The sequence below is a fragment of the Nematostella vectensis genome, chromosome 15 (genome assembly GCF_932526225.1).
Source record: "Nematostella vectensis chromosome 15, jaNemVect1.1, whole genome shotgun sequence".
In the NCBI taxonomy this organism is placed as follows: domain Eukaryota; kingdom Metazoa; phylum Cnidaria; class Anthozoa; order Actiniaria; family Edwardsiidae; genus Nematostella; species Nematostella vectensis.
Window position 1 is genome coordinate 8,317,362 of NC_064048.1, and position 12,197 is coordinate 8,329,558.

At 38.6% G+C, this 12,197-nt stretch overlaps 2 protein-coding genes across 2 annotated transcripts; one reads left to right on the forward strand and one right to left on the reverse strand.

The window, feature by feature from the left end:
- Positions 1–715: 715 nt before the first annotated feature.
- Positions 716–2,838, reverse strand: LOC116613957. The gene is made up of 3 exons (XM_032374467.2): positions 2,728–2,838; positions 1,779–2,067; positions 716–998 (listed from the first exon to the last, which is right to left on the reverse strand). Exons 1-3 carry the CDS (start codon positions 2,780–2,782, stop codon positions 785–787), a joined length of 558 nt encoding a protein of 185 aa, XP_032230358.2. The 5' UTR covers positions 2,783–2,838; the 3' UTR covers positions 716–784.
- Positions 2,839–7,021: 4,183 nt separating this feature from the next.
- On the forward strand, positions 7,022–11,717 carry LOC5506084 (phospholipase A2 A2-actitoxin-Cgg2a). The gene is made up of 5 exons (XM_048722599.1): positions 7,022–7,192; positions 8,928–8,964; positions 9,532–9,673; positions 10,751–10,860; positions 11,496–11,717. The coding sequence occupies exons 1-5, from the start codon at positions 7,124–7,126 to the stop codon at positions 11,615–11,617; spliced, it is 480 nt and encodes a 159-aa protein (XP_048578556.1). The 5' UTR covers positions 7,022–7,123; the 3' UTR covers positions 11,618–11,717.
- Positions 11,718–12,197: the final 480 nt, after the last annotated feature.

The window sequence follows — 12,197 nt, forward strand, 5'->3', positions numbered from 1 at the left end:
GCACGCAAACGTCCCCGACACGCTAGCCGAAACGTGCAGAACTAATAAAAATATGTAACTATTTTTTAGCACTCTAGGGCCTGGAAAAGCAAAGTATTTGTATGTATCAACTTTATATTTTAATCATATTTAAATATGGAGCGTATATATCAAGCTTTTTATCGGTTTTAGAAGAAATTGCAAAACTCATACTCCCTATCCTGACTATCCTGCCAAAGCATTTTCGGATCAATTGAGCTTTAGGGCCACCAGGTATAAATAAAAGGTATCTGGTAAAGGTCATTAATACCCGATGAATCTGGAGTAGATTAAAAGCATAATACCCGGTAACATTTCATCGGGTAAAAGTTATTTAAAACATAAATACTCGGTAAAGCGTTATCAGGTAATCGGTTATAGGAAAATATAAATCCCGAAAAAAACGTTAACGGGTATCCGAAAATATAAATACCCGGTAAAGCGTTATCAGGTTATCGGGTAAAACATTTTTATAAAACATATAAAACATATTCATATATTTATACCAAAACATTCGCTTGTAATTCGCTTTTAGGCAGTGCCTAAATCTATATAACTTTATGTGGATTGGTACAAGTCCGGCCACCTAATCAATCGTGGGTGAATCCGAAAGGCTTTCTCGCTACGGGGGCCGCGAAGTTAAAAAAAAAAAAACACTGAAAAATCCGTGTATCGTGTATAAAAAACATAGACTCGATTTTCAATGTTCTTTTTATTCGTTTGCCTTAATGCACACCATTACTTAACATGTCTGTTGACTGGTTGTTTAATAGCTGAATTTAGCATACACGTCAACACATACACGGCCGACGTTATCAATCTCAAGAAGCTTGAATAGCGCCTCGCCATACCAGACCCTGAGCTCGGCTCCCGCCCTCAAGTGGTAAGGGTGTTTTAGGTTGCGGCTGAGCACGATGGAATGGGAGTGCTCGTTGGAGCCGTGAAGAGAGTACCACTTCGCCAGGTCCGCAGGCTTGAATCTAAACAGATAAAAATAAAATAAAATAAATATAATTATAATAATAATACTATACCATCAAGCAACACAACATAGTGAAGGACGCCCTGGGAGCTGGGTCCTAAGATGTGAACACCTCGACGAGAGATGAGATATTCGGCGCGCGTGGCCATGATGTCATAAAGAGGATGCAGAAAGCAGTGCTTTCAAGCTCGTTAAATATTGCAAGGACGCTGAAAGTGCTAACCAGTTAGACAGTCTTACTGGACTCTATAGAGATTGAACTATTTTTATTGATTTCTCAATTTTATGTTTTACCTAGAATTTCGAAAGGGGGATACAGTTTGGTTTACGCTTGCGCCCCTCTCTGTATATAGGCTGACATACATATGTTTTACAACTGTCATAATATAAACTTTTGAGTAACTTTATTCTCGCTGAGCCTAAGAGTAATACATGACTTGTTTCCTGGTAGCTTTACACGCATTTCAAATACGGAAATGAACATTTTCTTCTACAAGGAAGGGGAGGTGGAGGGGGAAGGAAATCCCCTCCCCCTTCTCTCGCGCGCCACAGGAATCCCGAAACTCCTAAAACGTTAATTTCCGAATGAACCCACTGGAGAGCCGGCTGGCAGGCTAACGACTTTGCTAATTTCAAATCATTCTTAAAAAAGATACCGATAAGTGATTGTCAAGGCAGCACCACATAAGCACTGATAAGATTAACGATACATTTTCACCCTTCAAAGACACCAAAACCACTACTTTGGATTTTCTCTGATGAAAGAAACTAAACTTACCTCGCCTGGCCCTTCTCAGGAACCAACACGTGGTTATGTGAGTTGGTAACAAGGACATTCATGTTGTAGCCTAGTAATAATCCAAAGCCACTGCATCCCCAGTTGCTCCAATGTCTCTTTTCCTTGATCAACCAGAAGTCGCCATGGCCGCGAGAACACGCGACCTTACCAGTACGATGGACGAGTTTAACGGAATGCAGAAATCCCTCGTGTGGGACTCTCACACTGCCGTACACGCGATGCCTGGCATCAAAACACACTGGACGGTCTTGGTTTAGCTGCTCCCAGTCTGTAAAGGTACGATAACTTTAGCTTTTGACCTTGTGCGACTCAAAAAACATTTCTAGGATTCAGAAGTTTATTGGCTTCCTATACAATTTTTACCTGCCTGTGAGAGTTCATGGTGTTTAGCAAATTCGTCAAGACCTACCTTTTTTAACTCAAACTCATAAAACATTTACAATATGTCCAACAAATATGCGGAAATACGCATTAGGGAACAGTCGTGGTTGGTATACGTGGCTGATAGCTGTGTTGATAACCTGTGTTTTTAAGATCTGAATTTTTTTATATAGCAGGGGCGTGTCTAGAGAAAAACGCAGGGTCGAGTAGTAAGGGGGAAAGTGAGTAGAAAAAGTAGTGAGTCACTGATCACGGATTAATTAAGTTCAAATCGCCGTCCTTTGCCCTAGTAATAGGTCACTAGATCCATCTAGAAGTTAAATAATATAATGTGAGACTGAGAGAGTACTTTAATTTTTTTTTTACAGGAAAGGAAAAGAAATAAAAAAATGCAAATGGAAAAGAGGTAATGCCAGCTTAAAATAGTAACATGCATAAAATCTGAACTCTTAGAAAGTCTAATCATTGGCTCTTAGTCTGATTCATATGGATTGTCTAAAGGAATTGCTCAGACTCTTAATCCTTAGTGAGTACTAATATGTTTTACCTGTTTCGTAAGCGTACGCCACGGCGAGAAGGGCAAGGATCAGAACTGCCTTCATGTCGATTGTCGTAATTGGTAGTTGTCGTAACTGAGGTAACAAGTAAGAATCTGGTCCTATTTATACCAGAAACAAACAGGTTGTTAAGGCTATGGAATAGCTTAAAAAGAACTTAGACTATTATTGATTATTCCCCCTTAATCAATCTAAATTCGCCCTTGATTATTAGTGTTTATTCTGAAGGAAGCAGTGTTTGCATTGGTATGATGCGATGCGACGAGAAAAATGATTCTACATTCTTTAGGGGCAGCCTTATTGTCCCTAGAAATTCTTTTTCTCGCTTGCTTACCTTTTCATTTTCTCATCTTCCCCCGAAGTAGAGTTTGGACTTGGGACATATAACTGTGAAATCGTCTAGAGAAAGATGACATTTGGATAGGAATAGAGAAATACATTGAAAATTTGCATGAAAAATAAAACATTGCCATGAATTTGGGCACCCTCTGGTAGATTAAGGTTACATGAGGTAAATCGAGGGAAATCGTTTTGGCTTCTTCTACGCAAAATAATGTCTAATTTGTGAGGTGTTTTACGTAGTCGTTATCAGGGGTAAAAAAAATTCCAATCGACTTACCATCCCCCCCCCTTTTTTTTGTTTTACTGTGCGGCCTCGAAAAAAAAAGGAAAAAGAAAATGGTTAAATGAATTAAAATAATCGGATGTTAATCAAATTGGAATCACTTGTCGGAATCTGAGAGCTTATGAAAAGGTTTTTGAATTTACTATTCCTGTACCTTGGTGCACGTCTTATCCTAAGACGAATGTTTGATATATTGGTGATTACTGCGGTGTCATGCCCTGCCTAACACTTTAAATAGCTTGAATTAAGTTTTGAATGTTTGTCAATCCCAAGGGCGGATCAATTTGACAAGAACCTTTGTTTTATCTAGGACAATATTAGCTCTTGCGAAGATGTTCCATTTTAAAAGCTCCCCTAAAAACAGGGAAGATTAAATTTAAAAGAAACACTCTTTAGCCTGAGGATTTTACCAAATTTTAAGAACATACATGGTATTCTTTCTCTACAATAAACTAGAAAAGACACAATTTAAAAAATAAAGAAAAAACGCAGTGGCTAGACTCGAACAGTCAGGACGTCCCGAATGGGCTAGCGCCCGGCGAGAGTTTTAAATTTTTGAAAATAACCCCCAGAAATGTGTCAGCCTTGCAAATTAAAAAGAAGAAATAATTCTGAAATTTACCAAAGATCCCTTTTAAGAATTAAGAAGTCGTTTTTGCTTTTGGGTGTATTCACATGAAAAAGGGATGAGATTTATATTTGGACGTTTATCTAATCCCATTTTTCTATGCACCTTCGCCTGATATCAGAACCGATTTTCGGTCAGTTTGCCAACGTGTTCTCTTGTCTTTGGAAGATTATTTGCTTTGCTGACATAAAACAAGATATTAAATCCCTTTGTTTAATAAGCTAAAGGCGGAAAGATGAAATTACAATCGTTTTCAGTGTTTTTAGTGTTTATTCTGAAGGAAGCCGTGTTTGCATTGGTATGATGCGATGCGACGAGAAAAATGATTCTACATTCTTTAGGGGCAGCCTTATTGTCCCTAGAAATTATTTTGCTCGCTTGCTTACTTTTTTATTTTCTCATCTTCCCGAAGTAGAGTTTGGACATATTTCCTTGAAATCGTCTAAGATGACATTTGGATAGGAATAGAGAAATGTATTGAAATATTGCATGAAAAATAAGACATCGGTTTAGCTTCTTCTATGCAAAAGAATGTCTTATTTTGTGAGGCGGTATTGCATGTTTTACGTAGTCGTTATCCGTAATCGGCTTTTCGTTCAACCCCCCCCCCCTGTTTTGGTTTACTGTGCGGCCTCGAACCGAAAAAAAAAAAAAGGAAATGATAAGATGAATTAAAATAATCGGATGTTAATCAAATTGGAATCATTTGTCGGAATCTGAGAGCTTATGAAAAGGGTTTTTGAACTTTACTATGCCTGTACCTTGGTACATGTCTTATCCTATTATAGACGAATTTTTTATATATTATCCCTTTTTTCTATTGCAATTTTAATTTTTACCTCTCTAATCTCATTAGCGCGAGGTGATAGTAGGATGTGCTTAATATAAACAAATACAAGCTAGCGTGATTATAATAAGTGCATCAATCTCTAGTCTTGTCAGTATTTGCCGAGCGTTTTAAATATCGGTCTAAGTCATTAGTATACATTGGTGACTTTTTATTATATTTAAGATATAAGATATCAAATCCCTGTGTTCAAAAAGGTAAAGGCGGAAAGATGCAATTACAATCGTTTTCAGAGACGTTCGGAAGCCGAGAACAAGAACGTACTAGCCACAAAGCCTTTTCGCTTCTTTGGCTCACAACAAATTTACCCTCAGTATAGACAGCGGTTAAAGGGGCGGTCAAAAAGATATGGGAATTTTTAACAGAAAGCATTACAAGCAAACACATTTTAATATTCCCTGATTTCTATTACTGTGTCATATTACTGAGCATGCTATCTACACCCCCTAAAAGGAATAGCATTTATTAGAAGTTTACACAAAAAAACTAAGAGATAGGACAGTCACCCCTGTCTTCTTTCATGGAGAGTCCCCCGTCCGTCTTGAGAGCTGGTGTTTTTTGCCTTCCTGCCCCAATCTTTGTTCTAATATGGCATTACAACAAAACTAGAATTTTTAAATACAATTTTATATATCAGTCAATAAAAAAAAACTGTCGTTTTTTTCTAGTTCGCTCGCGGTCATTTCCTTTTATCGCTCTAAAACATTGTAAGTCGAGCATTTCCACGTAACTTGCAGTAATTCGGGTTTCCTATGATTTTGCTGACAGCCATCTTGTAAATGGAGCCTAGTTCCTAACGTTTTAGAATATCACAGGTCTCCCGAGCGCTCGCCCCAGGCTCTTTTAGACCATTTAGAAAAAACGACAGCCATTGATTGATATGTTTAAAAGTGCTGGCTTTTGTTTGTGTTGTTGTTGTAATTGTTGTTGTTTTGTCCTTTTTTTGAAGGAAAAAACTTTGTTTTTGTCAAACCTGTCACTTCACAAATTGCGATGCACCATGTAACCCCTCGGATATTCCAGTCTAGTGAATGAATGATCGAGTTGAGTGAACGACAACAAAGCAACAACGATATTTTTGGAAGTACTTGGTTTCCAGCCGGGGGGTCTTGGTGTGCCTGCGATCCTGTCCTGCGACATTATTTGTTATCAAGGCCTTTAACTCTCACGGCGACTTGACATATTTGCTCGATCCTGCCTTTTAGCACACTTACGCGCAGAAAGAGCTGAGGTTTATACAGCTTTTTCGATTTGAATTATTTAACAAAAATGTATGCAAATGTTCGATTTGAGATGTAACTCCGAATGAGTGTGAAAGAGACACGACCAACCGAAAAAAAAGCAATGCTCTTTAGTTCAAATCTCATCAAAAATCACCTTAATATTTTTTCATCTATTTTGGCGTTTCTAGACTTCAAAATATATGCCAATTTCCAAATAAGAAAAGAACCATTGTCCATAAATAAGGAAATTCTAAAAGCCGACACCTACTTAAAAAAAATCTATCTTTATACCAGCTGATATTGTAAAGGAAAGACTACATCCCCATCCCCGGCTTCCTCGGACCTATTTCAAACATTAGTTGCACTGGGAGGGACCCGGGTCGTAACACGGAATGTACATTTTAATAGTTTATATATTTTATAGTCGTTTGCTCTTGATATAATAGGCAAAGTGGCGATAAAGGATGATTTCACTCTACACTCTTTTTTATATACGTCTTATTTTTTGGAGTATTTTAAGGCTGTTCTTTTAAGAATATAAAAATAGAATAAAATAGAATACCCAGTAAATTACACAAATGATTGATACAATATTTAAGGTTGTTTTTATGAACAAAATACGATTCTGTATTTTATTTATAACGCATCAGACTATCAAAGCCAAATTTTGCTGCTATTTGAGTCTCTCGTCATGTTCTTAGTATGTTTTAATTATTTTTTAAATATTTTATTTTATTCTATGGTAAGTTTTTTGAAGAGGGGTGTCTCGTGTAGCGTTTCTTGATTAATAATATTATTATTTATTGTTTTTCTTTGGGCTTATCACTTTTAAATTGAATAGAATAACTGCTTTAGGTGCATGTTGCGATGAGTATGTTTCAGTTGATTGTTATCAGAGAAGCGTTAACCAAAGATTTTGTGGATTCAGCGGTTGTTTCCGTTAACAAAAACTTCTCGCCTTATACTCAAACTACTTCAATACACCTGTTCCACCAGAAGACCGTTTACAACATATAAAAGATGCTATTCAGACGAAACACACACATTAGGAACACTTGCTAAAATGGGTTGCCTCGGCAAATTAGTTCTGGCGTTGGTTTATGTGTGCATGGCCAGTTTCTTTGTCGTAAAGGTAAGATAAAACGATTTGAAGTCATTTAATGTCAGCAACATTCCGAAGCTGTATAATACTTTTTTTTGTCTCCTGTTTAAGCATATTCTTGCTTTAAAGTTATTGTTATTATTGGCTCATTATAGTGATGGTAATTCTAAACGTATTTCAGCAATATTATGAGGAGAGGTTGTAAATGTAGAATCATTTTCTTAACGGCTCTTTTTTTATCTCCCTTAAAAGGCTAGATTTGAAATGTTATTTTTAGCTAATCTTGTATTTTTAGCTAATCTTGCTCTGAAATTTTGAAAAGCGTTGATGAAGTATAGTTCCTTGCTTTCATCAGATGAGGTTTAAGAGCGATTAACATAACAAACACAAAAGTAATCTGCAAAAGCGTTTTTAAAATATTTTAGTGGGCTTTGGGAACAAGTAAAAGTTGTCGTCACAACGAGCTTTTGTTTGCAATTTCTTAATATAATTTCTGTAGTTTTTTTTTTTTTTTGCAATACCTGAAGCTAATTACACATGGGTTTTTGTAATTAGGCGATAAGAGAATTAACCCAAATAACTAACATCCATAATTGATAATAGTCAACATTTCAATAAGATCACCAAAATATTCACTGCTGATGTTTCATTTTTCTCATTTAAAGCTTAATGATATCGATATTGATAAACGATCAAAATATCAAAATGAAGAAAAAAGGAGAAAGGTTTATCCTTTTACCAGATATTTCAATAACAAGAGGGAAACCAGCAACATTTTCCGATGAGCATAAACGCAATACACATGTGCTAGCAGCCTCCCAAGCAAGCAACTGTGGGATTACAGGGTGCGCGCGCATCACCCCCCTTGGCTGCCAAAACGTGGGTTATGGCTTTTCCCATATGATACCCATGACTGCTTTGCATATGATACCCATGACTGCTCTGCATATGATACCCATGACTGCTCTGCATATGATACCCATGACTGCTCTGCATATGATACCCATGACTGCTCTGTATATGATACCCATGACTGCTCTGTATATGATACCCATGACTGCTCTGCATATGATACCCATGACTGCTTTGCATATGATACCCATGACTGCTCTGCATATGATACCCATGACTGCTCTGCATATGATACCCATGACTGCTCTGCATATGATACCCATGACTGCTCTGTATATGATACCCATGACTGCTCTGTATATGATACCCATGACTGCTCTGCATATGATACCCATGACTGCTCTGCATATTATACCCATGACTGCTCTGCATATGATACCCATGACTGCTCTGCATATGATACCCATGACTGCTCTGCATATGATACCCATGACTGCTCTGCATATGATACCCATGACTGCTCTGCATATTATACCCATAACTGCTCAATGTTCCTGACATAGCATTTTTGAAGGTGCTTAGTATGAAACAGGAGAGCGCAACAAAAAAGAAATAGCTCAATTTGTTTGGGGAGCAACAAAAATGAGGGAAAGTGCTTTGTAATGAGAATAATATAATGACATCGGTACAAAGTACGATGATAGAGAATTTATTGTAAATAGAGATAAAACTGAAAACCAATTGTTAATTTTTTCTAAAATATAAATGTTTTTGGAGCAACGCCAGTGAATCAAAAATGAAAAGGTGCCAAATAAATTAATTGAATTGAATTGAGCAATGCTAAATTGACCTTTCCGCCAGATCCATTGATTCACATACGAGACCGTTGAAAGGTTTCTTTCATTTTTTTTAGGTAGATGCTCGCATCCTGTCAGAGAAAAGTCTTAGAGGTATGTCCAGCCTAAGGGGAGGGTGGGTGGGGGGGAGGCCTTGCCAATAACAGGTCTGCACCCACCCCCTCCCCCCCACCACGCACATTAAAAAAAAAAAAACAGCTGAAAAAGGTAACAGTGTTTCACACGATAATTTGTGCTTGTTTTGCTTGTTTGCTTTGAATGTTTGTTTTGTAGTAATTGGCACTCTCTCTAAGCGGTTTCCATTAGGTACAAAGGGGCTTTAAATAGTTGTGATTTTTATTATTTAATTAGAATATTCATCTAGACGAAATTGTATTATTGAATAGTAACACCCCAGTGGAACTTTATTCATTTTAGCTTATTCTCTTATACGTTTTCATATTTTCTTGCATTTTCCCAGTAAAGGAACGCTGTCACCGGCCCTTGAATCCGTCCATTGCCCATCGAAAGTACCCAAATGTTCTAAAATGTCTTTGGTTTATTTTCAATATTTATCGTAGGAATATAATATCACATTTTTTTATGAAAACGTGAAGATAACCAACATAACTTGCCTGAGCTAAAAAAAATAATAATAATAAAATTCATCTGCATTTTCAGACTACGCTCGCGAAAGACGAAGCCTTTTCGACTTTCATGCCATGATAAAATGTGAGACGAAGAGAAACCCGTTGGATTACAACTACTACGGCTGCTATTGTGGGTTTGGCGGCAGGGGGAGTCCTGTTGACGGCCTGGACAAGTGAGACCAGATTCCTTTCCCTCCCTTACCTTTTTCCACGATATATTTGTTCTCAATTGTTGACTTTCAATAGTTTCAACTGCACACCACAAGTTATGCTTTTCCTTCTTTTTTTTTTCTTGCTCTTTTTATTTTTGCTTCATTTTTTTTATTTTTTTTATTTTTTTTGGGGGGGGGGGTAAAGACTCTATCGTACTTCCTTCTCTCTCCCTCCTACCTCTTTTCACAATATTTGCCTGCAATCGTTGACTTACGTAGATTCAATCGTTTATGCCTGCTCTTCTTTATCTCTTGCTCTTATGTTTTGGAGGGGGTGGGGGGGGGGGGGGGGAAGATACGCATATAGTCTCCATGGTACGGTCATGCGTGAGCGCAAGCAAGCCACACAAAAAATTGTCAGCCAATTGTCAAAAAAATTGTTTGTTGTTTTTCTTCTTTGTTTTTAAGGGGGAGTGGGCTAGGGGAGGACATGCATAGTTCTATCGTACTTGCCACATAAACACCAGAAAAAGAAGAAGTAATATGGGTGAGGTTTTAGAGCTTTCCCCTCTTGTAAATGGTCTTTCGTGAACTATTTATAAGGCCTGGACAGGCCTAGGGATGTGTCCTGTCATGAGGGGGGGGGGGGGGGGGGGGGGGGGGAAGGGAGGGAAGGACGGGGACTAAAAGCTGGCGAATTATAAGAAGCAAGAAGGGATACACGCGCCTATTGCACCAATCACTAGGTTGTGACTTTCTTCTCTACAACACCCTTCTACCTCTCGCCTGGTGAAACCTGACCTTTTAGGTAGGGACCTGGTGGCTTGTTTGCCTCCCCGGTAGCAAGTAAATATTTCAGAACTCTACCCGGCAGAGTTTTGCCTTCCATGGTACAATGCCACTCTGACCTTGTGGAAAAATTGCCCCGAGAACGAAAATAGACATTAAAAAAATCCCCACCCCCTGGCCACGCCCTTGACATTCCACTGACCTGGTGAGCTATATGGAAAATCTGCCGGGGAAATTTTACTCGCTAGGTCTGGTAAAGGGGGAGTGTTTTACATAGCTCAATAGCTCACTGCCTTTGGTTTCATTCAGGTGCTGCTATGTTCACGACATGTGCTATAAGGCCTCACGTACATCCGGAATTTGCTGGGCAGGACAGGCGTATATCCACCTGTATTACAGGACAGGATGCACTGGATGTGGTATGTTGCATTGTATACTTTAGCTCTCTATCCTTGGTTTCGTTTCAAACGCGCGAAGCCCAAATAAGCGACCAAGTGTAGCTCGCCCGCGCCAAATTCTAAAATTAAGCCTTTTCGAATACCACTAAGTGAAAGACGATCAGGGATCAAGATCATTGTATCCCTTATCCTACTAGTCGCATAAGTCGGCTTTTCACTAGGGAATAAATCCAAGGGAGTTAAGAAAGGGGAGAACCAAGAGCTAATGTTTTTGTAAAAAGTACAGTAAACTGAGATGGAGAAGAAAGAAATACGGAGTGTTTTTCGTTCTTTCCTTTCCCACATGATTATCACTGGCAGGGTGAGCAAATTAACCCTATGCCTTCTTCTCCTCCTTCGTCATCACGTGACGTTTTGAGTGGCAAATTCAAGCCAAAATAAACATGAAGATGCCTGTGCCTGTCATGCCAGAAAATAACGAAAAGTAAAATCTTTGAATGGAAATTAGCCCTGATAAAGAAACGTTCTGGATTTTACGTAAGCGCTAAATAAGCTGTTGTTGTCGCTGTTGTTTTGGCGCTAAAGGCCTGAGCTCGCGCGAGTTTGTCTTGAGATCTCTCTAGTGGAAGTCATCCATTCCTTATTTCTTTTTGCAGACAAAGCTAAGAACAGTAAATGCGGACAGATGTTGTGTGAATGCGACGCTGCGGCAGCAAAGTGCTTCGCTGCAAACAAGATCGACAAGAAGTACGAGGACTACCCCCAGAGTAAATGCTAGTGACCCGGTCATGCCACGCATTCTAGGTGTAACGCATTCAAGGTGTCACCCTAACAGAAAATAAGATGGCACGTAAAAAAATAAAAATGAAATAAATGACGATTTGGTTGTATATTCTGGAAAATCAGACCCTCCCAGTAAAAAGATTGCAGCCCTTCCCCAAACATAGCAGTCATCCCCCACCACTCCGATAAATGACTGCTCCCTTATGCCTGGTGCACACTAGTGAAATAACAACATAGGCGCGTGCGCCCCTTACGTTCATATGTTCAAGTGTGAATGATTCGACATTTTGACATAAGCCCAACATAACGACATGGACATAACGACATAAGAGAAAAAAAAAACATGTTTTTTCTTTATGTCATTATGTCTATGTTGTTATGTCGGGCTTAAAGAGTGCCTGCGCCTATGTTGCTATGTCGTTATGTCACTAGTGTGCACTAGTCAAGAATATTGCTCGCAGTTAATTCGGCTACGGATTTCCCCTCCTTTTTAAGCCGGAGCGCCACCCCAAAAGTCACCGTTATCCCTTAACAGTCCAAGTCGCCTATCGCTTAGCCTAAACAATAAAAATAAG

What these genes read in the sequence shown, in the direction of transcription:
- LOC116613957 (XM_032374467.2), bottom strand. Translation starts at nt 2,782, where the DNA reads ATGAAGGCAGTTCTGATCCTTGCCCTTCTCGCCGTGGCGTACGCTTAC. An exon ending in GGCGTACGCTTACGAAACAG is followed by an intron (nt 2,068 to 2,727) that starts GTAAAACATATT and finishes GTACCTTTACAG; the next exon opens with ACTGGGAGCAGCTAAACCAA. An exon ending in CCTGAGAAGGGCCAGGCGAG is followed by an intron (nt 999 to 1,778) that starts GTAAGTTTAGTT and finishes TTATCTGTTTAG; the next exon opens with ATTCAAGCCTGCGGACCTGG.
- LOC5506084 (XM_048722599.1), top strand. Translation starts at nt 7,124, where the DNA reads ATGGGTTGCCTCGGCAAATTAGTTCTGGCGTTGGTTTATGTGTGCATG. An exon ending in CCAGTTTCTTTGTCGTAAAG is followed by an intron (nt 7,193 to 8,927) that starts GTAAGATAAAAC and finishes CATTTTTTTTAG; the next exon opens with GTAGATGCTCGCATCCTGTC. An exon ending in GACAGGATGCACTGGATGTG is followed by an intron (nt 10,861 to 11,495) that starts GTATGTTGCATT and finishes TTCTTTTTGCAG; the next exon opens with ACAAAGCTAAGAACAGTAAA.